The sequence below is a fragment of the Bicyclus anynana genome, chromosome 10 (assembly GCF_947172395.1).
Source record: "Bicyclus anynana chromosome 10, ilBicAnyn1.1, whole genome shotgun sequence".
NCBI lineage: Eukaryota > Metazoa > Arthropoda > Insecta > Lepidoptera > Nymphalidae > Bicyclus > Bicyclus anynana.
In genome coordinates, this window is record NC_069092.1 from 15,595,725 (window position 1) to 15,623,601 (window position 27,877).

The 27,877-nt window shown below is 36.2% G+C and overlaps 3 protein-coding genes and 1 long non-coding RNA gene across 4 annotated transcripts in view; all 4 read left to right on the forward strand.

The window, feature by feature from the left end:
- LOC112047591 (uncharacterized) overlaps nt 1-7,345 on the forward strand; it is a 119,199-nt gene extending 111,854 nt beyond the window's left edge. The window contains exon 6 of the mRNA XM_024084739.2: nt 2-7,345. Coding sequence (XP_023940507.2) covers nt 2-189 — 188 coding nt within the window. The 3' untranslated portion in view covers nt 190-7,345. The remainder of the gene's footprint in view (nt 1) is intronic.
- Nucleotides 4,411-20,114, forward strand: LOC112047574 (tissue factor pathway inhibitor-like). Its single transcript, XM_052884020.1, has 4 exons — nt 4,411-4,483; nt 18,122-18,310; nt 19,478-19,632; nt 19,986-20,114. The coding sequence occupies exons 1-4, from the start codon at nt 4,411-4,413 to the stop codon at nt 20,112-20,114; spliced, it is 546 nt and encodes a 181-aa protein (XP_052739980.1).
- Nucleotides 20,115-22,942: 2,828 nt separating this feature from the next.
- On the forward strand, nt 22,943-24,351 carry LOC128198462 (uncharacterized). Its single transcript, XR_008251186.1, has 2 exons — nt 22,943-23,116; nt 24,231-24,351. It is a non-coding gene; the product is annotated as an uncharacterized LOC128198462 (long non-coding RNA).
- Nucleotides 24,352-25,426: 1,075 nt separating this feature from the next.
- LOC112047575 (uncharacterized) lies at nt 25,427-27,877 on the forward strand. Its single transcript, XM_024084716.2, has 4 exons — nt 25,427-25,503; nt 25,800-25,921; nt 26,715-26,909; nt 27,648-27,877. The coding sequence occupies exons 1-4, from the start codon at nt 25,427-25,429 to the stop codon at nt 27,755-27,757; spliced, it is 504 nt and encodes a 167-aa protein (XP_023940484.2). The 3' UTR covers nt 27,758-27,877.

The window sequence follows — 27,877 nt, forward strand, 5'->3', positions numbered from 1 at the left end:
GTAACCCTCGGAGGCGGCACATCGAAATGTGTTCTCAACTGGTTTCTTCTTCTTCTCCTGATCTTCCTACCAATGATGGTGATGGGAGATGACTATGGACTTCTAAGTGATGACTTCTTAGACATACCCTTCACATACTACGATGAGGAGAGTGAACAGAAAGCCATCATCTCTCTAGTTGGAGGGTGAACTTAGAATAGACTAGACTATAGTTAGTTAATACTAAATACGAATTTTGTCCGCGATGAAGTGAATCCAATCTGTTGATATAATTAAATGTACTTAAACATAATTCAGGTCGCCTTTAGTACATCCTGAGAAAGAGTTTGTAATGACCAATCACTTTATTTAGAAATTACGTGATGTTAATGCTGTGATAACTCTATCACGTTATTTCCTAACAATATGATTGGTTTTTTGATGCACATTGTTCTTACTTTGTCTTGGTAGACTTTAAGTTTCTGTGGTCATTTCTATAATCGTTTAAATTTGCATTGGCACTGTCTTTCAGATTTTCGTATTTCAGTGCAACAGCTGCAAGCATATAAATACTCAGATAGTTTTTTAATTATAACGTCCCAAAAACCACAAATAAAAAACCACAAAGACCACAAAAAATATATAAACTAAATGAAACTAAACTAAAATGGCTATATTGTGTTAGAGTAGTTAGTTTTAATTATGCTATACAAGTGGGTGCAAAAGGAATATCAGCAAAATCTTGCTTTAGTAGTACTCTTTTGTTATACTTTGTTATACCTACTGGGGCGTACAGGAAAAACAATACAAGCATGAGTGTGTGGTGTGGTGTACAAGCGAACAAGGGTAGTGACCCGGCTTTGCTCGGAGGTTTTCTATCTGCCACGCGATGGACCCGGCATCCGCATAATCATTATCAACCCATACCCGGCTCACTGCTCGAGTTTCCTCTCAGACTGAGAAGGAACCATAGTCGTATAGTCCACCACGCTGACCCAATGATCCGCATAATAAATCCATGGAAGGTTAAGATTTCACCTGGTGAGATTGGAAGATTTCGCCTCAACACAGGCACGTTTACATTAACTCTTAAGAGCGCGCAGCATGTCGGTACGATATGGATGAAATTCGAAGCGCAAACGACGCCGAATTATGACTTTCACGTGAGTGAAAAGCACGGAGCGATTGACGCGCGACGCAAATGTTATGACGTGAGCGCCAAAACCATTTTTACCCAATTGTAAGTAAATTAAACAATATAACGAAAAACAAAATGGCTATGTTCAAGATATATACTTAATTCTTTATACAAAACAAAAATTTAAGAAAATAAGTTTGCTTTTCCTGAGATTGGAAGCAAAATGTGAGCGAAACATTTATTTTTCAAAAACATAAACTATCGAGAAAAGTTTTACAAATTGTGTATTTTGTATAGTCATAACGAAGCTAACACTTTGAAATATCATTTACCCAAATATGAGGCTCCTAACTTTCCAGAATCTGAGATCCAGAACCATTTGTAACCACCAAATTACATATTGCACACTCTAACTGTCAGTAAGATTATTGTTGAAATTAAATTACGCGACGTTCAGAGCCCGCGCAAAACAATATATATATTGTTCTGCTGATTTTCAGTTCTACGTTTATGGTGAATGGTGACGCTAAACGAGCGCAATTCTGTGAGTTTTCTGTCGCGTAATTTCGGTTGAGCCGTGATAACCCTGTGGATATGACTTCTGCCTCCGATTTCGGAGGGTGTTGGTTCGAATCCGGTCCGGGGCATGCACCTCCAACTTTTCATTTGTGTGCATTTTAAGAAATTAAATATCACGTGTCTCAATCGGTGAAGGAAAACATCGTGAGGAAACCTGCATACCAGAGAATTATCTTAATTCTCTGCGTGTGTGAAGTCTGCCAATCCGCATTGGGCCAGCGTGGTGGACTATTGGCCTAACCCCTCTCATTCTGATAGGAGACTCGAGCTCAGCAGCCGAATATGGGTTGATAATGATGATGAAGTTGCAGAAATTCTCGTGTAAGTCGGAACACAACTCACTTTGCGACGCCGTGTGGCAAGAACTGGACTTTTGTATGAAACCAAATGCAGCAGAAATTACGCTCGTTTGTCCTCACCCTTAGCTAGACTTTTGTAAGTTTATGGCACTTTATAGTGATATACAGTATAAGCGGCGTCAATCGGAGAACTCAAAACGCATGATGTGTGTGTGTGCGCATACCCTAATTCTCAATCTCAGATGGGGCTAGAGGCGATCATATTCTGCACTTAAATTATTGTGTAATGTAAAGTCAGGATTTTTTTATACTTCAAATGCTCTTTTATATCGAATTATGGTTCTATGTTTATTTTCATTATGATGGGTGTAACTATATTACCTACTGATTAATAAGTGGAAATTTTTCAAGATTTCTTATTTGGACTTTGTCTTTTACACCTGCTGTATAGATTATTAATTATTACCATTACATACATTTCACCGTTTCCGGAAAATATATTTGATTTAGCGAATGTTGCCAAAGTAATAAACTTACATAAAAGCGGGAAAGCTCGAATGAAAACTATTTTTATAGCTTTTGTTAAGCTTAATCGACAAAAACATACAATAAATACCACAACAATAAAAGCCATAAATTAAAAAAAGAAATGTTACCGAAAATAAATCATCATTGTATTTTCAATTTCATATTGTAATATCCATTACCATTTTATTCGCCGTACAGTCTAACCAGAATCCAATATTGTCTCTGCACTTACCGTTTTTATCTTACTTTTAAACCGGCGAGTGATGATGAATTTACGCGCACGTACCGGAAGATTTTGAACGAGAATAAAATGGTAACTGGTATTTTATCATAATCAAGTCTTATATTTTGAGTACCGGAAGACAATTGTATCCGAATGGCCCTCTAAGCTTCCGAATGGCCCTCTAAGCCGAGGTCCGAGTCTCATAGGAGAGTCGTTCCGTCCTCTATCTTTATTTCAGCCTTCGGGTCTCATCAGGCGATGCTTCTGCGCTCGCCCAAACCCCCCGGTGACGCCGTAGTGGTCCCACATGGAGCCATCGGCACTTACTCAACACGAAAAAAAAAACCATTATGGTAATATTGTATTACCATTTTATTCTCATACCTTTATGCCAGTGACTATATCTTGGAATACTATTGCAATATTTTGTAACTTCGTTAACTGCATGAAATGTACGAAAAGAAATTGAGCATATGTATTAATACTTATAGATCACAAAATTAAAATAATACTAATACATGTAATGGCAGTTACCATTTTATTCTCCGAGAATTGCGATTTGTGACTAATTAATGTTGAAATATTTAAGTTTTCTTATATTTTACTTGGTGTTCTATGGTCTGTTTTCTATTGAATGTATACCAGCGTATACATTTTACTGATTTTCCATACCAGGTATTGAATATTTTGTTCCCATCATCAGCCAAAGGTTAACACACTGACTCTCGTTATAATTATACTCGTATATGTAAATTGAAACATCACAGGTGATTTTATTACGAAGAGTAGATGTCATGATAACTTTTTGTTTCCTCCTAAATAAGATCTATTAAGTTTTGATGAAAGAAATATTCAATATGTAAGAAAGACAGTAAAGTTTGTAACGGTCATGCACATATTTCAACTTTATGTTTTAGTCTTTGGGCCCAGGAACAAGATATTATATTCATGACCGTGCTGCTCAAAATTTTATATTGTGTATTTGATATTCATGGCGTCTCGGACAAAATAATTTACGTTGTGACTTATCACGGTGGTGGGGTGTTTCCTTAGAAGCATTTTCCAGACATTGGTGCGTGGATAAATACTCCCCCTGAAAATAGTCCAACAAAGTCAAAAAAAATTTAATTGTCCTTGGTCCACTTATTTTAAATATCTTTCTTTATTATTTTGCAAAATTCCGTTTGAGTTTTTAGTATTTATGATTTTATAAATGAACCAACAACCATGATTATGTAGTTACTGTGCTCAAAGACTATTTAGTCTCAACGATAACTATGTTTTACTCGATCGTCAATTTTAACGCCATCTATCTTTAGGTTAGGTAACTACTAAGTAAGTTAAATCGGCGACTCCTAGTAAAGCAACAGTGCCGCCACAATCATTATGGAACTTATAATTTTATTTGTCTGACTGTTGTTCGCGACTTCGGCAGCGCGGAATTCTATTCATTGTCTAAGAGCATACGGTAACCAGACTTATTTCATTTTATGAAGAAAATTTTTGTGCCTCATTAGCTCTACGCAAAAAGCGGTCGGACATCACCGCGGGGTAATGATTTTCCACCCCGTTGGTCTATTGTCGTATTCATTCCTAATACAGTCTTTCGCGATTAGTTGGAGGGGAATGGTATGGGAATGAAATATTGATCATTATTAAAAGAAATGACAAATATTTTAGAAGAAATTACTCTAGATCTGACGTCCTCCGTGGCGCAGTTGTATGCTGAGGTCCTAGGTCAGGTTAAAAAAATCTTTATTAACTTCTACTGGTACCTCACAAAGCTACCATGGTACAAACTCCATAGTTGTGTAGCATAGGCACCTATAGTATGAACATGGGCTTTCAGACTTTTTAGAATTTGTATAGAATCCTCAATAGCCACAGCTCGGCGGTCAAAGGGCCGGTGAATTGGTGAGGAATGGGAGTATTGGTCATATTTAAAAAGATGGCAATAATTATTTAAAAAAGCTAACAAAGTTTGACATGATGCTCTAGTAAAACCATTGTAGCTTTTAGATATTAAGTTAAAAATACGATCAGAATTCCACACAGGCGAAGCCGAGGGCAAACGTTAGTTACCTAATACGACTGCTAAACTAAAATATTTTTTAATTAATTATAAAGTACACAGGTAAATTTTATTTTGTATTAAAAGTATTAATAACTATTCTGTAACAATGGTGATCGATTTATGTATGTTTTGAAAACAATACCTTTGCCATTCGTTAAAATAGTAGCTTATGCCAGCGTTTCCCATCAGGTGAGTCGCGACACGGCAACGGGTCGTCAAAAAAAATAAATACCGGGATGCAGCTTTATGGAGGCAATGCTGCGACTTTAAATAAGTACTAGGAGAGGGTCGATTTTATTTCTTGACTAACGAGACAATAATGATCGCTCGATGGGCGTATTGTAGGTATTATGGGTCCATGAACTCAAGTGGGTCACGATGGAGGAGTATGAAAGGAGATGGTCCATTTCAGGTCCACTCTTGTACCCCGTATCATTAAAATTTACAAAATACAAGGATTTTATTAAAAATTATTAAAGTGAATAAATCTAACTAAATAAAAAGAAATAAACAAAATAAAAACACAAGTTTTTGAGTTATATCAAGATGGCGCCTATAGAGTAAATATGACATGACAATTGACAGCAAACGTCAAATCGATTACTGCATTGAAAATGTCATCTATCCGCCATTAATAATACCCTTAATAATGTTGCATTTCTTGAGAGGTAATGAATATTATTTCGAAAGAATTAAAGTAAAATCGTAGATTTGTATAATCAAAAAATATCTTCTTTTATTTCCGCTAGGGTACAATGACTGATCCTGGGCTCCATACTATTTTGGACCATCTCCTTTACCGAATCGCAGAAGAATAAAGCTTGGGAAACGCTTATGCCACTTTAACTTGCCGCATCACGAGACGAGGTTCTAACCTGGGCAGATCTATTTTGAATTCGACGCGTATCTTTGTTCCAGATCTGTAATGTTTGTTACCTCTTATCTTCATTTATTAACTACATATGATTTTTTTTTTGGGTGAAAGAGTATATTTCCAGATACTTGTAGGTCCCATTTAATTTTTGTGTTAATCAAAACAATTGAAATACGTTTTTTTAACTTGGTTTCATTTTTCGTTGTAAAGATTATTAAATACCGATATTTAATACAAGCGTTTAGTAATACAAGACGTGTAGTATACACGTTTATCTGAACGGTTTATACTTGTACTTCTAAACGTTCAGTGCTTAACTATAGCAGCGCGTTATCAACTGCGTCATGAGGCATAAACTTTAATAATTATAACGTAGGGGAATGATTGAAGGCTCGACGAATTAAGCTACTGTTACACATGCTCATTTCAAGCACGAAAGCATGCTACTATTGAGCAGTTGCTACTTATTAGCATTGCTAATAATGAGCATGCCTATTTCGAGCTTGCTCTAGAATCAACAGTCGTGCGATTTATGAGCATGCTACTTGCTGCGCGGGTGGAAGGGGGCGTGCTTTTAGCGCGTCTGAACAAGTTTGCTTATTGAGTATGCTAGTCGATCAGCACTGGTATTCGGCATTCTCTTCACCTTCAGCTCTCCCTGTCTAATACACGATACTATAGACAGATAGCGATAGATACAAATTAGCATGTGTAATTGGAATGTTTGCTTTGAGCATGCTTATTCCGGAGTATACTTAAAAATAGCATGCTAATTGCTGGCAAATGTAAACTGATGATAAGCATGCTCGTATGGAGCATACTTAATAGCACGTTTTTAGCGCGCTATTTTAGAGCATGTGTGGTGACGCGACACGCGTGGTATCTATCTCGATCTTTAAAAATTGATGGCCTACGCATAGCTCGTATATTTCCGTACGAGTACGCTCGTATATTCGCCATTCGCCAGAATCTGGTGTCCTGGTCATCTGGTTCTTCGAACTATGTTCCCCGCCCATTGCCACTTTACTTCAGCTCTGCTACTGTTGAGCAAAGTTGGTAACTTTGATTCTTCTGCGGATCTCCTCATTTCTGATTCGATTTTTAGAGTCTCAATAGTTCAACGAGTGGTCGGAGGGGTGATGGTTCGATCCCCGACCTGTTGGTCTATTGTTGTATCCACTCTTAATACAGTCTTTCCCGAATAGTTGGAGAGGAATGGAAATATTGGTCATAAAAAAAATATGGCAAATATTATTTTATAAAAAAAAAATACTCCGAGCATGGCTTGCTCCATTGCTCCATCGCTCCATTGACTCTGAGTCTACTTAGTAGATCCTTACACAGCACTAAGACATTAAAAAAACATACAGTAGGGTAAAAGTCAAGCAACAAACCATGGCATGTCCAATTTTTCCAAAAATTATTATTAATGTATAATACTATTCGATTCCGATAGAATTCTTGTTAAATAAACCCACTCTGTATGCAATCTATACTTGTTAGAATATTAATTTTGTATCTTTTATAATTAATTCAAGAAATTATGTTAATTTTAAAATGTTTCAAATATTTTAAGCTAATAATAAGCAGAAAGTTACTGTAAGCAAAGATGTAAATATTTAATGTTATTACACCAAAATTCGATACGGTATTCTTTTGTTTTATTTAAGGACACAAAATAAAAATATATGAATGTTTTCATATATTTTTATTTTTTCATAATAAATAAAAAATTGCCAACTTGCCATTGCTCCGTTTTCTTTTAAAGTTATAATTCTAATGAAATTATATGAACATGAGGTTTGGGGTTGCTCATTGGATCCTTCCGCAATTTCTTTTTTATATTTATAACTAGCCGACACACCGCGGTTTCACCCGCGTAGTTCCTGTTCCCGTGGGAAAACGGAGATAAAATATAGCATATTATGACAGTCACAAATACCACGGCCGAAGCATCCCACCATCCAGATCTGGACCAATTAAGAAAATCTCAATCGGCCCAGCCGGGATCGAACCCAGGACCTCCGTTTTGTAAATCCTAAAATTCAGACTCAAATTTCCAACTCTAAAAAAACTTGATTTTTTTTATCTAAGTTGGTAGGTAGCTGCTTGCAATAGTACGTCAAAGAATAATAGTACAGCTTTGATATACTTTTTTCAGTATTATAAAATTTTGACCAACAATTAATACGGTACGTACGGTAGGTGGAGAGATCTACCCAAAAGCGAGTGGACCGTATTACTTTATAAATGTATGTGTAAATTATATATTAAAAGTTTCTTTAAATTATAAAAAGTGTAAATAAATTCATGAATTTGCACTTATTTGTATAAAACATTAATATAATATGCTCAATAATTCCAGTAAGACGATTTATATACTCGAAGTCTGAGATTGGCGTGGAAGGGTTTATTGAGGTAATTTTTTAGCTAGTCAACGATATTGCCTTATCACTAAACCAAAGTCAATATAGAACTTCTAATTGCTAAATCTTATTACTCTAGCAGTAACCCAGGACCTCACAAATAAGCTCGCCGGATGTAAAGATAGACGAGGTAAGAAGATGGAACGCGTTTTCCTAGAAGCCATCACTCATATCATAAATATGTCGTTGTAATAATTAGAAAACATTGACTTCGGGAGAGAATTCAATACCATGCCATATATGAAACTAAGACAAAACGCTTCATAGGGGTTCTAGGGATATCAATGACAAAGGGATAGCATCGCGATTGAAACTTTCGTACGAGCTCAAATAGCTTATGCCAACACAGAATCGTAGGTACACCATTCATTGTCATACTTAAATAAGCAAGCGCATATAGACTACAAGCCCTTGAAAAAAAATAACTTTTAAAGTCCTTGTAGTCTAATAGACGAAATCACGCTTACTTAGAAGATCATAGTGTTCACTCTTGATTTGAAGATTGTTTATTGTAGGTATGTGATAACGGATAAGAAAAACAGATGCTGCCAGAGCATTCCATATATTTGTACTCTTTGTGTGTGTATAATGAATGACTGAATGAATCAGATTTTGTACAATGCCGAAGTTCTAACCATCACAGATACTCTAACAAGTAAGTCTAGCGCAAAACTGGACGTGTCTAATATAAAACAGTCCTCCAAGAGTAGGCAACTGCAAATAAAAAGGTCACTAAGCAACTGAAATACAAATAGAGTGAACTAATTGTTGCCGCGCCGCCGCATAAATGAGAGGGGATTATAAAAGCAACGCAATTAGGGACGCGCTAGAAAAATCAAATTAAACCTCTAATGAACAAACATAGTCCACGAGTTAGTTCCCCGTAGGGCACGTAGAGTAGCTTTGTACAGAAGTCACTTTAATTTATACCAGTCAGTTGTCTAAAGCCGTGATAGCCCAGTGGGTATGACCTCTGCCTCCGAATCCGGAGGGTGTAGGTTCGAATCCGGTCCAGGGCATGCACCTCCTACTTTTCAGCTGTGTACATTTTAAGAAATTAAATATCACGTGTTTCAATCGGTGAAGGAAAACATCGTGAGGAAACCTGCATACCAGAGAATTATCTTAATTCTCTGCGTGTGTTAAGTCTGCCAATCCGCATTGGGCCAGCGTGGTGGATTATTTGCCTAACCCCTCTCATTCTGAGAGGAGACTCGAGCTCAGCAGTGAGCTGAATATAGGTTGATGACGACGAGTTGTCTATACTAATATTAAAAAGAGGTAAAGTTCGTGGTGTTGAAGGGATAACCTCTGGATATACTGAACCGATTTTGAAAATACTAGAATGTTACGTTATTTGTGACTGTCATTGGCTATATATAATCCTCGTATTCTTACGGGAACGAGAACTATGACGAAAATGCGGGGCGTCGGTTAGCCAGTAGTTGAGTGAGAAAACACTGATCTATAAATCTGCTGGGCATTAACAGAATCGCAGATTGCCGCATTACAACCTATGAGTTGATTTTTGCAGAAGATGAAGAAATATAAATATTGATAATCTCGATCTAGGTTAATTTTCAAGGGGTACATTTGTTACTGTTTGCACCAAAATCTGGTGGATGGCTTGATTGAAACCGAATGATGGAACGAAAGCAGGGCACAACCATGATTCATTACGTTAATAATTTTGTCAAAATCACCGTGCTCAAAATTTGAGTCACTTTTCAAAATTATTATTTATGTATATTCTGCTCGAAATATCATATAAATATTATGTTCTCGGGCCTAAGGTTTGAGATTCTAAGCTAATGCTTATGAAAGAGTAACTCTTTGTAGGGCAAGCTTGGAAAACCATAGAATCTGTCCTTATAATTAGGGATGAATAATTTTTAAATTGTATATAAATTAAGAGTATACTAATAGTAAAGCAATTTTGTAAAAGTAACAGGATATCTACTATCATTATTTGCGTAGCTACAGAGATTTAAAGGGTCAGATTTTCGGCGCGGATCCCTGAAAAACGCCTCATACAAAATGGTACGAATGAATGACGTCGTAGGTACATAATGATCGTTAGATTTGTTTATGATAGTTATCATCCCCATAATCTGCCGTAATCTCGTCATATAATATATGTCAGTCCCCATGATTTTGTCCTCAACACAAAATCATACTTTCAGACGAAATCACATCCATGCTTTGCGACAAAAAAAGCATAGCGGTACATTATCGAACGAACTTCGTCAAATGAAGCTGTAATACTAATAAAATTGGAACATATACCAATTTAAATGTAATCTCTAGATCAGAGTTACTCTGTCTAGTTATCTAGAGCTTCTTCCCGTCGCATAGTTTGTCTCAGCGGTTTCCGTTAGAGCGGGATTGCATTTTGCGCTTAGGGTTTTATACTCGGCGGTCACTGTATGCTTGAGGCATCTTTTTACGCTTAACTTTTACGAGAACACATACGTTGAGGCGATTATGATAATTTATCACCATTCAAACTTCGTAGTATGATTGATTGAATAATTGCCCGCTAATTTTCTACGATATCTTTTGATATCATATTGCGGGTTTCTGGAAAACAGCCCCGTTTATTTTTAGACAGTAATAAACTGCTCTACTAGTCGCACCGAAGTCTCCCAGCAATTTCATCGACATTATTTAGTAAACGTTAAACAACACTGTATACACTATAGGTGTCCAAGCTAAGTGTAGCGAGAGAGATGGCTTAACGCCGGATCGAGTGGGAGAGAATCACAGTCGATTGCGCATGGCGACTCGTCGCCACACCGTACACACTACTGCATATAGACTGTTTATAATATATACCATCATACTGAAATCGGTTTTACGTGCGGCTATAGATGTTTCACATCAAAATACTGTTTATTTAGGTTTATTTATGGCTCTCTTCAATAGAATATCTTTTGAACCGTGAGAACGACACATTTCAAAAGTTCCTGTAAACTAATACGGTTCGCGCGACATTGTCCTTCACGTTTTTTACAGCATTTTAAGCCAATAACCAGCCGGGTTATTTACTACTAATTCACTAATAAAGCTTTTTTCTTTCTTTCTTTCTTTCTACTAGTATTTGTACCAGAGGTCAACTGGGAAGTAGTGGGAGTGGGGAAAAATAACTTTTGCAACACCATCGAGGAAAAATGTCTGTCAGTCCAAATTGGTAACTAAATGATTTTGCTAATGCTCATTTCACAATTCAACTGAAGTATATAAATTCAGGTCTGAAGGTTCTATAAAAAAAATATAATTCAAATTTTTTAGGTGATTAAAATATAAATTGGTACTAAATGTTTGAACACAAAATAAACAGTCCAATATTCGTATCTGCGAAAGTATAACTCACGGTCTTGTCTCCAAAGTTATCTGAAGCCACAATTAACAATGCAAATTTTCGCCGGCGCCATTCTGAATTTCATACCGCGAATACATATGGAAATTGAGTTTTAGCGCTAGAAAAACAACTTTGATAGGGTTCTGTTCGTTGGGAAGTAACCTTAGTATGCGTTTGTTACAGTAAAATAGACTCAAGTTACGTAGTTTTAACGTTAAAATCTCTTTAGGTGACGAACAAAGAACAAGTAATGTGTTAAAAACTATAGTTCTTTCTATTCACAGCTTCAACTGTGAATTCAAAGTAATTGTTACTTATATTTTTTAATTGCTACTGTTGATGATAAGTGATGATGCGATCTTAGATAAAAGCGGGCTAACTTGTTACGAGTACGATGAAAATCAACACCTCTTTGCGGTTTCTACACGACATCGTACTGGAACGCTAAATTTCTTGGGTGATAAATAGCCACAGCCGAAGCCTGCCACTAGCCAGACCTAGACCAATTAAGAAACCTCAACCGGAAAAACGAACATACCACGGAGGCCGTCAAAAAATTTCGTCCTATGATACGAATATACTATACGTATGTAAGCTAAATTCATAGTAAAGCAAATGCTAAAACAAAGTTAACATCACGTATGTTCATCTATGTATGTTATCTACGTAATCACGTCGAGAATTCTCTTCTGTGGAAGTTTCGAGAAGTTCATTAGTATTTTGTCGCCGCAGCTAATTTATGGGTGTATTGTAAAGTTAAGACTCTTAGCTTTGAACGTGGGACTTTATTCGTAAGAATTTGAATAATTCTCCAAGGCGTGTGTTTGCGCTACATCTCTTATGTCTGCTTTGTTTATTAAATTAATTTCGATATTTTTGTTCAAGTCAAGCTTTCAAAAAAATCATTAACTAGCCATATTTGGCTCACTGTTGTTCACGAGTCTCCTCTCAGAATGAGAGAGGTTAAGCCCACTACGCTGGCCCAATGCGGATTGGCAGACTTCACACATGTAGAGAATTATGAAAATTCTCAAGTTGGTACCTATGCATGCTATATGTTACCCCCGTTTCTATGAGACGTGGGTAAAACCGGGTTTCTACACGTACCGGAACGCTAAATCTTTGCTGGTAGAGAGGTAGCTACGGTCGGAGCCTCCCACCAGCCAGATCCCAATTAAGAAGACCTCAGTCGACCCAGCCAGGGATCGAACCCAGGACCTCCATCTTGTAAATCCACCGCGTAAGCCAAAGCGCTACGAAGGCCGCCAAAAGTTGCAGCTTTAAGCCTAACATCTCACGACCCGTATGAGTTAGTTACTATACGAACTAAGACGCTATATAAATTTTCCACATTACACACGACTACATCACCATACAAATTGCATCGCAGAAACTTGCCCAACAAAATTATAAAGTAATTTTCTTCCCTGCATACTGTAATATGATTGCAGAAACAGTTACTATTATTGCTGTATGCTTAGAGCTTCGTCAGAGTAGAACAAAGACTCGCGAGGTTTCTGAAGCGAACGCGTAATGTTACGTGATGCGTAAATTAACGCACCTTTTTGTATTCATCATTTTCCCTTCAACATAATGGATTAAAAGCGGTATTTAGACCTTATTTTGTGATCTTGATCATATCATCATTAAATATCAGACTTTAAGGATGACTTTTAGCGAAGGTTTGCTACAAAAGGGTTCTCTGATACACTCAGGCCACCTTGAGGGACTCATTATCAGCCGATGGACGTCCATTGCTGGAAATAGACCTTTTGCATGGACTTCCAAAAAAAAATGGTCTCGAATCGCCAGCATCCAGCGGCTCCCTGCAACCCGTTTGATGTCTTCTATCCACCTAGTGAGACTGATACACTCGTGCCAAAATAGCCTTCCAGAACGGCCCTCCAAGCCGAGGTCTGAGTCTCAGGGGAGACGCTCTTAGAGAGTCGTTCCACCCATCAGCTTCTGCCTTCGGGCCCCATCAGGCGATGCTTCTGCGCTCGCCCGAATTCTCTGTGCCGCCGCTAAGTTCCTATTGAGGAGCCTACTGCCTACGGCTCTTACACAATCATGACAAAAAATGCATGACGACTTGGATTGGATGGATTGGACATAAGATATCTTATAATTTCCCTTAAGAAATAAAAAAAACAAGTATTGATGTTGGTATTGATTTAATGAGACGTTTTTGCTTTGTTCTGACGTTGAGGACTCATCAAGTGATAGGTGAACTTTTCAGGGGGCATATATGTTACTAGCTGACGCCGCACGGTTTCACCCGCGTGGTTCCCGTTCCCGTAGGAATACGGGGATAATATATATAAAATATAGCCTATAGCCTTCCTCGATAAATGGGCTATCTAACACTGAAAGAATTTTTCAAATCGGACCAGTAGTTCCTGAGATTAGCGCGTTCAATCAATCAAACAAACTCTTCAGCTTTATAATATTAGTATAGATTGACGTAAACCTGGCCGAGTTTGTTGTGGGCTCTTCTCAAACCAAGGCGCCTTTGGAACCCTCGAAACTTTAATTTTTCGGTTAATTATATTATCACACAGTAATAATATTACGTTGACGTTTCGAAAGTGTTTGTAAAGTAAGCCTAATTGAAATAAATGAATTTTGACTTTGAACTCTGGAGATGGCTTGAAAGGAAAACGTCCAACACTATGGTTTGTGAAGTCCGATTCGCCATGAATATGACACCTACACAAAGTTTGGACAGTATGATCATGAATAAATAAGTATTTTTTGTATTTCACATTATTTGTGTATGTAAGAACTAAAAGGCAGTCGCCTCCTTGTATATCCCGCTTTTGAGTCCGGATTTGTTCAGATATCCGGGTAGACACGCGTCTGCATAACAAAATGAGCTTCCAACCATTTAGCTCGGAATACTCGGTATAAGAATATTGTTGCATTTATCTAAACATACAAGTATCTTAAACATAGTATTTTATGATGCTAATGTAATCTTTTTGCATTTGCTATAGACCATGTTGAAGGTCATCTTCATCCATACATATGAATGGTAAAATGAAAATCGAAGTATCTCTGTAAAATATTTACACGATAATAAAGCACAAACAAACCTTTTACTATTTTTTGTCTTTGCCTGAAAGATTTCCTGAAAGATTTTTATTTTATGTCTTAACCTCATGGTTTCACCAGCGTAGTTTACCTTCACATTTCTGAAACCGAAACCCTACTAAATTGCAGTCTCTCAGATGACATATTAAAATAATCTAAAATGTATGTTTGGAACCCTCGTGACTTTAATTTTAAATTTTCGACTATTATTACCACCATTAGACTAAATTAAATTATGACATAAACCTGACCTTTCAAAAGTGCTTGTAAACTGAGCCTAATTCAAATAAATGAATTTTGAATTGAATTTGAATTATACAAAAGTTTTTGCTCAATATAATATTTAGAACAACTATTTTCAATAGATACCTATTGCTAGATTTGACCTTGAGTTGCAAACGTTGCAAGATAAAACAAAGCTCAGTAAAAACTCGTCGATCAAATCCACCGAACGCGCCAAAAGAGTCAAACTTCAACAAATAAAATAAAACACAAAAAAAAATCGCTGCATATGTATAGCAAACTGCGACACATACGGTTAGAACAAACCGATTTTATATAGAGTTATATTGAGAGAATACGTTCAAATAAAACATGTAAAACGTTTTCACAGTCACCTGACTGCACACGGTTCCACTTTGCCCGGGTTGTGATTGCGCGGGCCGGGATTAGGGATTTATCCGGCGCCCGGGTGTGCCCGGGTGTACTGCTGTCTGCATGGAACGCGTCAACTATTTAGGTCGGAGTGCCTTTCAACATCGACAGACTTTACGTTTTATTCGCTGCTTCATTTTGTTTGTACCACTTTATTTATACTGCAACGGGTCATTTGACCGTAATGACATTTAAAGAGGAAAATATAAATGATAATTTTGTAGTGGCGGTGGTTTTTGGAAAATAACAGCTCTTGTTTAAAGGTTAGCCTGTTTTAAGATCACGAATTCCTGCGGCCGAATCCTTGTTTAGCCTACAATACAAGCTATTCTTTATTCATATTCTATTCTCCGTAAAAAATCTCAACGAATTGAGAAGTTGGTGGAATAACGCCGCCGTGCTATAAAGATTACTTAGGTCTTCGCTTACAAGACGCAGGTTGGTAGGCTGGTCCCTGTACTGGGCCCAAAATAGGATAATAGTGTAATTGACGGGCACATAAAATATTGTTTTTTTTATTGTTTATAGTTTGAATCGTTTTATGTTTTTTCCACTTCCTCTTCAATTAAACGTAAAGAGTAAAGACCGTATTTTTATTGAATGCCTAGTTGCCTCAGGCTCTATAACAGGACCGTATTACTAGAGGCATTAAGTGAGCTTAGTAGTTCTGCTCAAGTCATATCTTTGGGCCAGAAAATCGGAGGGACATAAAAAAGTTTTCTAGAATAGAAGTCCACTTAAACGAAATCGCGATTTTTTCGAACAGGCACCGTTTTAACAAGTGACACAGTATTTCAATTGTAATTCTATTTTATAGATCGCATGAATAATATATCAGGGAGGTAGATTTAAATAAACCGTTTGCACAGTTACCGGCGGTACACAAACCGATTCGTCGCGCAGTTGCGCAGTGCGGATTTAGTTATATTAGCCGTGGAGATGAGAGACGGGCCCTGATATTCTATTGAAAATATAAATCCTTGTCCTTACTTCCTCCCTAATTTATTTGATTACACTTATTTGCACACCACAATAAATAATATGTTAATCATTTAAATTAAATATAACGTGTCTGAAGTCTGAATATGGGTTGATAATGATGATGATGATTAAGAATATTAATTAAATAAGAAAATAAGACTTCACCTCTGTTACATTTTCCTACAAACAAACGTAACACGTAATTTTTGCTTAAGCCTAGTTGCGTCTTCAAGAGTCGCGAGGTCAATAAACCTACTTCCGCACCACAGAAAGGTTTAGCACGAGGTCAAAAAACCTCGTTTCGCACCAGGGAAATGTACAGAAAAATCAGTGCCGCAGTGAACGTATTAAGGGGTCGCACTAAACACCGAAAGGTCAAGATTCAAGTGCCGCCCGTTGGTCTATTGTCGTATCCATTTCTATCACGGACAGTACGACTAGTTGGAGGGTTATGGAATTTTAGATATCATGGCACATACTTTTTTGTGCTGTACCTATTTGAAAGAGACAATATCTTTTTTTTTTGACGAGACAACGACTTATAATTCGATGGAGTCGGCTGCACATTCGAAAAAAGATGACGTCATGCATCGTACCCTCGCTCTAGGGTTGCCAACTTTTTTTACCAGAAATAAAGTATATTCTGGTCTTTGAAGATTATTAAACAGTATTTTAGAAAAACGAACATTTGCTTTTGAAAATCGCAACCATTGTAGTTTCTTATGATAGTTCAACTATCGTCAGTAAACCGACTTTACAGACAACCGATTTTTTTTTTAAATTTAAACTTGGGACCAGAATCATAATCTAAACAGGCTAACCAATAGACCAACGACGCAAGTAAAATACAACGCCATAAAAATTCACAAACTGATTTTCTGTACAACCGTTTTATGATCGCGTTTGATATTTTGAGATATGAATTTCTGTGTGTTATATATTTTATATAATAAAAATATTAGTTATAAAAATGTTCACGGCCGCTGCATTGATTTGCGTTGTTTATTTTATTGTTTATAAAAATTTATTTGTCGAAACAAAAATTTCTTATGCAACTTATCGTAGTGCCATTAGCAGAGCAACCCCGTATCGACCATTCGGTAAATTGTCTATACTTCTATACCAATAATATAAAGAGGTAAAGTTAGTGATGTTTTATGGGGTAATATTTGGATCTACTGTACCGAATTTGAAAATTTGTTTTTTTTTATTCTTTACAAGTTTGCTCTTGACTACAATCTCACCTGATGGTAAGTGATGATGCAGTCTAAGATGGAAGCGGGCTAACTTGTTAGGAGTAGGATGAAATTCACACTCTTTACGGCTTCTACACGACATTGCACCGGAACGCTAAATCGCATGGCGGTACGTCTTTGCCGGTAAGGTGGTAACTAGCCAGAGTCGAAGCATCCCACCAGCCAGACCTGGACCAATTAAGAAAATCTCAGTCGGCTCAGCCGGGGATCGAACCCAGGACCTCCGTTTTGTAAATTCACAGCGCATGCCACTGCGCCACAGAGACCGTCATAACCATGTTCACTAGAAAGCCACGTTATTTGTGAGTGTCATCATTCAACCCCTTAAGGGTTGAATTTTGAAAATTCTTGAATCACATAACATTTCGTATTTCTTTCATGATTTATGCACATTTTTTTATGACTGTAACTCTAAAAATTAAAAACTTTCCATACAAACGTTCAAGCCCTATATTGCCCCCTTCTATTTATATTTTAGGGTCAAAAAGTACTCTATGTTTTGCTCCAAGATCCCATTTAGCATTATATCAAAATTCATCTTGATCGGTTCAGCCGTTTAGCCGTGAAAAGGTAACAGACAGACAGAGTTACTTTCGCATTTATAATATTAGTAGGGATAGTATAGATTATACTCCTCAAAACCTTCTCAATTTCAGTCCTTGCCAAAACCTGTCAGTTGAGGCCTTTGCATGGTCCCTGCAGGGCGGATATGGCCATGTACTACTTCGTTCCGGAAAACAAAACTTGCTCCATCTTCAACTGGGGAGGATGCCAAGGGAACGGCAACCGGTTTGACACATTGCAAGAGTGTCTCACGACTTGTTTAAGCAAACCTAACCATCCTAGTGAGTTATTAGGAAAGAATACAATATGGAACTTAAGCTAACTTATCCTAAAAACTATACAAAATATGCCCACGTGGAATGGTGGCAAGAATACTGGCTGCATTTCCGCGCTGGACAGCCAGGCTGATCCTTTGCGCAAAAAATGAGCCAGCCCTTCTGTCACCAGTCGGGCAACTAGCCGCGGTGAAATTATTCGATGAAATGCCATGATGAGACTCCATGGCCCAAGGGTCTCCACGGCAAAAGGTACAAATATGTAACTCTCTGTCAGAGAGGCATACTTGAGCCAAGTTATTTATTTGGTTTTACTCGCATTTAATAATCTTTTTAGAGTCGTAACATAGCTAGTTACATGAAACAGCTCTCTCGAAACTATTTCGACAGAGCTGCCATCCATCCCAACCAACTAGTAGTTGAGGTACACTCCCAATCTTAAGGCTAACTTCTAGCAGAGGCGTCCCAAAAACGTCCTTTATGATGCAGACGATGACATGACGATAGACAATGCTTCCCGGGCAACACAATCACAAGCAACACAGCGTTTTCGCCGGCGAAGACAAGGTTTCCGATATCTAACGTCACCCGGACGTGGGTTTTGTAACTCAAGATCTTGGGGGCGTCTGGACTGATTCACTCAGGTCACGGTTACACCATCCCGAATGGCCCTCTAAGCCGAGGTCCGAGTCTCATAGGAGACGCCCTTAGAGAGTCGTTCCGTCCTCTATCTTTATTTCAGCCTTCGGATCCCATCAGGCGATGCTTCTGCTCTCGCCCAAACCCCCGATGACGCCGTAGTGGTCCCACATGGAGCCATCGGCACTTACTCAACACGAAAAGAAAAGCATAGTTTTCAAACAAAGCTATCATTCAAACAAAAAACAAAATTTTTTCAAACAAAAAATCTCGGGAAACCATGGATTTTTTTGGGATAAAAAGTAGCCTATGTGTTAATCCAGAGTAAAATCTCCAAATTTCAGCTAAATCGCTTCAGTATTAGCGGCGTTAAAGAGTAACAAACATCCAAACATCCATACAAACTTTCGCGTTTATAATATTAGTAGGATGGTTTGATGAATTGTTTAGCACACGGACAATTATTGCAGGGGTCCTCTAGTAACAAAATAAATGAAAACAGATACATTTAATTTAATTTACCTTCTCATATAGAAACGAGGCCGAAATGGTGCAGCTTGAACTTCGACTATGGCTTTTGCTTCGGCGCACTAAACAGGTGGTATTACGATCCACTATGGAAGGTGTGCAAGCAGAGGATATATTCTGGATGTGGAGGCAACAAGAATAACTTCTATAGTCAGGAGCAGGTACTTACATTCTCCATTTGATTGCACCTCTTTGCACGACTAACAAACACATGACCAATATTCCAATATTGGTCATGCGTTTGTTAGTCGTAGTCAGGTTGTTATTTATCTTTTTTTTATAAAACTATTTGTTGCTAGCTGACGCCGCACGGTTTTACACGGATAGTGCCCGCTCTCGTAGGAATACCGGGATAATATAATATAACCTATAGCCTTCCTCAATAACTATATAACAGTTAAAGAATTTTAAATCGGACCTACTTCCTGAGATTAGCGCGTTCAAACAAACAAACAAACTCTTCAGCTTTATATAATTAGTATATATAATAATATATTTCTTGTGTCTTTCGCAGTGTGACTCGATATGCCGATTGGGTACAGGCGTTCTCAAATCCGCAGTATCAAACAAAAGTGATACGAAAAAAGTTTTAATCATAAATTCATTAAACTCTACCACTACAAGAAGTAGAGACCTTGGATAAAATGGAATGGCAGATGGAGAATTTTAAGAATTAAGCAAAGTAAATAAATAAACATAATGACCAATGACCATGCTTGTATTTTTAGAAAATTAGTTATTAGTTTTTTAGGTCGCTCGACGGCACAAAATAGTCAACATACCTAAAGTACTAGTTGCACTCAAGTATAATAGTGAACCGTGATAGCCCCGTGAATATGACCTCTGCCTCCGATTCCGGAGGGTGTGGGTTCGAATCCGGTCCGCGGCATGTACCTCCAACTTTTCAGTTGTGTGGATTGTAAATTAAATATCACGTGTCTCAAACGGTGAAGGAAAAACATCGTGAGGAAACCTGCATACCAGAGAATTTTCTTAATTCTCTGCGTGTGTGAAGTCTGCCAATCCGCATTGGGCCAGCGTGGCTATTGGTCTAACCCCTCTCATTTTGACTCGAGCTCAGCAGTGAGCCGAATATGGGTTGATAAAAATGATGATGATAATAGTTTAGTGCGCATAGCAACAGTGCTAAATATAGTGTTTACTAAAGTTTACTACAAGTATCCGTGTGATGCTGAATTTAGTAAATGCCTAAACATAATATTATAGGACTCAAAAGTGATTACAAATATAAGAAAATTAATGTCGAACAAAGGTTATGATACACAACACTTGTCAGGACAACTTAATTAACGAATCGAACTGTAACCAAAATAATACCCTAGAATGGCAGAGAATGAGCTTGAGTGGAGTCACGCACTTGTGAACGATGTGTGTAGGGTTCAAGGTACCTTTGACTGTTAACAAACACTCCCCTTTTCCACTCAAGTCACTCTCCCCGCCTATCCTAAGTAACCCATAAAGAATTACACAACAAGAGTTGTGGACGCCTCGAACGCCACGAGCACACTGAAGCCAACACGAGATCGAGCGACGTCATATCCGTCATAGACTACTATTTCCAGCACTAAACGGCGATAACAATAATTATTATTTTCGAGTTATTTAACTATCAATATATTAATTGATTATTAATTATTGTCGATTTGGTTCTATCTAAGTAATTACAAAGTCATTTTGGGCATGAATAAAGTATTAATATGTCGAAACTCCGCTTTAGTAGAAACATTGCACTGTCTATTGTCAAACACTATGAAAATCGTAAGTACATACAATTAAATTTTCTTGTCTAATAAAAATCTTAATACCCAAAAAATTTAATAACACAAGTTTCTAACGAAACCTCTACAATCGGTTTTAATGATTTTTTGCTTGTTATATTTAAGTCGTACCTACCTACAAGTATATTATATTTTTTACCCCAAATCGTTATGTCTTAATCACGGGATTTAAAAAAAAAATCCTATTAAACATGGTATGTGGATGGATTTTTTAGATCTAAAAATGAGGAATATTCTACCATGCATGTTTTGTTATACATCACCATCAATTATATTCGGCTATTTTCTAAGCACGAGTCTCTTCTAACACTAAGAAAGGTTAGGCTAATAGTTCACCATGCTGGCCAAATGCGTATTGGCAGACTATACAATACATAAGTACCTCCATGATATTGGATTTTTTAAATTCCTTTCTGATGTCGCAAATTTTGCATGAAAATCCGTTTAATCCATTTTCCATTAAATTGCGATAACGAAAACGCGAATTTCTTAGAAATTTAAACAGCGCCATCTAGTGGCACTGCTGCACAACTGTTTCAATTCCATATAAATTCGCGTTTACGTCAACGCGATAGTTACAGTATAAAAATATTGAAAACTCCCACTAGGCTCACAGTAGTCCTCGAGTTTTTGCAAATCACCAGATAGTGGTGGCGGAGGACTTTGTATTACAATATGCGTAGAAGTGGTCTGGGGCAGGATGTTTTTGGGTCAGCTACTCTTAAAAATTGATTTATTTCGGTTACACCTAATAATTTTTTGGTTATTGAATTTGTTTTTGATTCTCCACAGTTATTCTTTTTCGTCGTAATCGCTTGTGTTTGCGCGGCGCATACCTCGGCTGAAGTTCAGCCGGATGCAGGGATCGAAGAAAACGGTATTATTATTAAGTTATTATAATAAGTATTATTAAGTAAAAGGTATTATTATTTTGTAGACTTTTGTAGACAAAATGAAATCCTCAGTGGTTGCTCCGAGTGCCCTGAAAACCCTATTCTAAAGTATTATCTTACCGTGCATCGTGACAAGAACAAGAAATGAAAAATGTTTGCTCTCTTAAAGAAAATGTATATAGATTTATTATTTAATTATTATTTTTAATTGTCTGTATTTTTGTATATTTTAAATAGTTGTATAACTTGAATTAAATAAATTATTACTATTAATAGATATTATTATGTCGGCAATAATAATTAGCTTAGCTCTTAGTCATAGCCAGTCAAGTGGCTTGGAACTTTGAAATTATAATTTTTAGGTGTGTCTATAGGATCTTTAGTCTAAGTGTTTTAGTAAAGGAGATGGTCCAAAATTGTATGGAACCCAGGTCCAGTGATTGTACTCTAGCGGAAATAAAAGAAAATATTTTTTTTAACTATTTTTGATTATACAAATCTACGAATTTACTTTAATTCTTTCGAAATAACATTCATTGTCTCCCAAGAAATGCAACACTAATAATGGTGGCGGCATCGATTTGACGTTTGCTGTCAATTGTCATGTCATAGTTGCTCTTGATTTAACTCAAAAACTTGGATTTTAATTTCATTTATTTCTTTTTATTTAGGTATATTTATTCACTTGAATAATGGACCCTCTCCTTTATATATTAAGGTAAATTACCAATATTTTATTTGATTCATGCCCTCTACAATTTTCAGAAATTCCTCCATTCTGTTACCTGGATCCTAAGCCTGGTCGCAGCTGTCATGATTTCGTCATAAGGTACTACTACTCGCCTACACATAAAGAATGTTTCCCCTTCCTCTACGGAGGCTGCGATGGAAACGAAAACAAGTTTTATTCCAAAGAGAGGTGTGAAATGGTTTGTTTATGGAGATACCTAAGTGTAAGTATATATTTGTTTGTTAATCTACAAACCTTTGACCGTTCCTTATTTGACGGCCTCCGTGGCGCAGCCCTTGACTACAATCGCACATGATGGTAAGTGATGATGCAGACTAAGATGGAAGCCAGCTAACTTGTTAGGAGGAGGTTGAAAATCCACACCTCTTTTTGGATTCTACACGACATTGTACCGGAACGCTAAATTGCTTGGCGGTACGTCTTTGTCGGTAGGGTGGTAACTAGCCACGGCCGAAGCCTCCCACCATCCAAATATGTTGCAATAAAGATTTGATACTAATAATAACTAGACACATTTAGTCAAAATAGAAGAAATATATCAAATCCCTAGGTAAACTGTCAGTTTTCTAAGCTGAACATTTGACATAAATATTTGACAATGCCATCTCATTCATTGTTTGACTTTGACATTGACAGCTTCGCTTGCAAAGAAAACTGACAATCAGTGAAATATGCATCAAAGCATCGATCGTTAGATGGGCCTCAAAGCGTCGCGGAATTGTCATTGGTTTCGCACATTGAGTACGTCATCATTCGTAACACATTTCTCTTTATTCATGTTGTGGTCAAAAAGAATACGAAGGCATAATATTATAGGATTAAAATAAAAACAAAAACAGTAAATATTTTTTTAAGTCCACATCCACTCAAGGCATGCGCTTGTTACGTACTAAGATAAGATGTGTGTGCACGTCTTTGGGTAATGACACATAATTGTGCGTTCTTTAGTATGGAGGGGCCCATCTAACGATCGATGCATCAAAGAGGTTAAATAAATCACTACGGTATGCAAATTGCAAAGCTGGATCAGTGTAAAAATAATAAACAGCTTATTTTTCCTACTAAAAATCTTGTATATTTTACTAGATTACTCCATCTCATCTTCATCATTAGAATCTTAGCTGAATTCGTTATTCAGTTAAGATTCTGATGATGATGATGAGATGGAGTAATCTAGTAAAATATACAAGATTTTTAGTACATTTTTTATTCCTGTATCTTTCTGAAAAGTGGCCCAATTCTCCTTTTCAGTTTCTAGAGATATGTGTTTTTTTATTAACTATATTTAATATGTATACGTATTTATTAATTTACAGGGTCAACCATGAGGTACTTATCAAACTCAAAGCTAACATTACAGATGAAAAAATTATGATCGGTAATTCACTGAACGTCACAACTAGGATTTCAAAATAAATATATTTTTTTATTATAATATTTTTCGTTTTATTTTTACACGTTTCAATCTACATCATGAGACACATTATATTTTGAAAAGCCGGAATAGGTACCTTTTTAGAGTTATTTATAATTTAATAACTCATGTATTCATGCAAGAATAAAATTCACTCTGGATTAACACATAAGCTACTTTTCATCCCGGAAAAGTCCCTGGTTCCCGCGGGATTTGTGAAAAACTAAATTTCACGCAGACGAAGTCGCGGTCGTTCCCTAGTATAACATAAAAATATGTTTTATCTATTAACTTAAAATCGTAACTAAAATCTTTGTCAATAATTAAAAATATCAACCATAAAAACATTTAGGTTTGTACAACAAAATTATCTGTTACATTTTATAATTATAAATAGTTGTATACTCTTCCATCAATAAATCCAAATTGTCCACCGGTCAAAAGCCACTAATCTTTGAACTTCATACTACACAATTGGTTTTACCTAAGTTGGAAATTATAATAAATATGGTATGATAATTTTGTATTTGTATAAATTGTAGAACAAACAGTACATTTTCCATTAGTCTGCCTTACGTACCGCCAATTAGTTGAACACCAAATTGTAACACAATGAAAATCGTAAGTGTACTCTGATTCACTTCTTATAAATAAAAAAAATATTACAAAAATATATATTTATTTCCATATGATATGTATTATTAGCGCTGCTTCACTATAGGCACAAATAATAGGTTATACAGATAATTTAAAAAAGAAAACTTACAGACAAATACATAAACAATAAAAATAACAAGAAAAAAGAATACAGCCATTTACAAGTTTTCGCAAATAAATTTTAAAAATTACATTTAAATAAAAGGCGAAGGAGAAAATAAATAACAAAAATTAATTAATAAATTACAAAAATAAATAAACAAGCTAGCTCTTTACGGGTAGTGGTACTCGAGGTACAAAAACATATGTACAAGGTTGAGGTATAGAAGAGATTTCAATTTCAAAATAAAACCGCTCGTATTTTTTTTAAACTTGTTTTTTATTGAATTAGTATAGAATAAATAAGAGAAATGAAAAATATTTTGTTTATTTCTGGAAATAATGGGGGTACTCAATTTATTAGTTTTAGGGCGGATTAGTTATGAAAACAATTTAAAAATATATTTGCTTGTCACACAGTATTTTTAAACAAACCTTTTATTATTAGGTATTTTATTAATCTTACCTTTCTAACCCTGTAGAAAATTTATGAAACAAAGTTAGATATTTGACTATAAGGGTTTGTTTTGAATTACGGAACCCTAAAAAGTAACTATGTTGAAACAGCTCTATTTTAGATATAAAGTTAATAAACATTTAAGCATGGTTCTTTACATAATTTTGTTATATTCATCATTATGATCCTATTTGGAAGGCTTACTACAGAGCCAGACCTCTGGAGGAGGTAAGGGGAATAGCTTCGGCCTGCTCCAAGGTGGTTAATTATTATAATTATTACAAGTTATATTTTTGGTTACAAACAGTTATTCTACTTGGCTGTAGTCGGCTGCGTTTGCGCGCAGTACGATTGGGGCCAGCAGATCGAGCAGAAAGAAGGTACGTCGTTATTGAAACCCTCGTAACTTTAATTTTAGGTTTTCGAATAATTACTATCACCATTATCTTAAGTTTAATATTATTATTATATTACCTGACGTTTCGAAAGAGCTTGTAAACTAAGCCTATTTGAAGTAAAGGAATTTTGACTTTGACTTTGACTTAGTACTAGACTATCTTGGACTCCTCATTGCGTTGCATCGTCGCAATACAAGGGACGACACACGCACCAGTCTCCACAAAAACAAAATGTGATTTGTCTTTCGACCTTTTAGACCAAGATCCCAGAGCAATGTGACACATTTTATTTTCAAACAGATGAAACCTGTTTTCAATAGCAGCTCCTGTTCGTTGAATACCTGTGTGTTTGTAGAGATGCTGTGATGTATTGCTCTAAGTCACGGCAGGTATTAGATGAGAAAGGTAACTAAAATAAAGTTGCATGTATGTTACGTGACTAGTCATATATGCCTGGATTTATTTTTGTTTGATAGAGGTGGTCTCATTACCATAATGTCAGGATCTAATAATGGGATCCTGGAGAAATTGAGGGGAACTGAAAAAATCATAGAAATTACTTGTACCTTTGTTACCTTTTGATTAAGTATTTTAAAGCATAACAACGTAATTAATTTCTGGAGTCGCCTTGATTATAGAACAGAAACACAAAATCCTCAACGGTTTACGAAGCTACCTTGTGTAAAAGAAAAAAAAAGAAAAATGAGAATTTTTTTTGTTATGTATTATTTATTTATTTATGTTAGTACTTCATGTTTTCTGTGATTCATTTCAGAAATTCCCAGATTTTGTCATCTGGATTATGAACCTGGATTCTGCAATGCGTACTTCCCCAGGTACTATTTCTCTGACAGAGACAATAGATGCTTAGAATTCATCTACGGAGGATGTGGAGGGAACAGTAACCGATTCAGAAGCGTAGAAGCGTGTGAATCGACGTGTTTAAAAAAACCTGACTATTTTAATAATGGTAAGTATTTATGTTTTGAAGGTTCTTTATTTCTAAAGGAACATAGGGATAGGATTATTAAATGATGATGATGATGATGAAGTGTTAAATGATTTGATATTTTTTAGTGAAGTGACATTAGTTTATAGAATTGTATTTTTAATTAAAATAGTATTTTAGATAAAAGTAAAGTAATTAAAAGTCGTTTTTAATTGTAAGCAAACGTAAAAACGTTTTTAACGATTTTCTTGGATAATTAAAAAAAATATGATCAAATATCAATGCGGTAATGTTGAGTTTAAGAATTCTTTTTCTGTACTTTGGTTTTTGTCGGTTACGGCAATCCATCGGTTAATGGTCTATTTGTTTTTAATTCTCCATTGACAACAAGGACAAGTAATACACTTAATTATTAAAATATAATTTACGGAAGATGATGTACCTAAAGAAAAATAAAAAAAATGCATTGCAAAAGGAATGTTGAAAAAATCATTGGAATTGATAGTGCCTTTATAGGAAAAAGGCTCATTGCGCATGTTTAATCTGAGGGTTTAATTATAAACTAAAAAAAAAAACATACATACATACATACAGCCGAACGTAGAACCTCCTCCTTTTTGGAAGTCTAACTGACTTCCAAAAAGGAGGAGGTTCTACGTTCGGCTGTAAAAGGCGATTCCGACTTGCACATGTCCGGTTTTTACATAAACAAACTTTATTCATTACATGTAAAATAATTACAATTTTATTTTATTACAGCGCCAATTAGTTACAGTAGTTATAATTTTTGGACTGATAAAAAAAGGTCTTGGGGCAAGTTGACCGATATAAGCGGATACGAACCAATCCTCGAACCCGTCAAAATATAGAGTAAATAAGACCTTCGTACTCCAAACAGCGTAGGTATATTATTTTAACACATCGAAGACTCAGAACTTTATGTTTGTTATTGATGAAAATCCGTATTTTCCAATACGCAAGCTGTAATT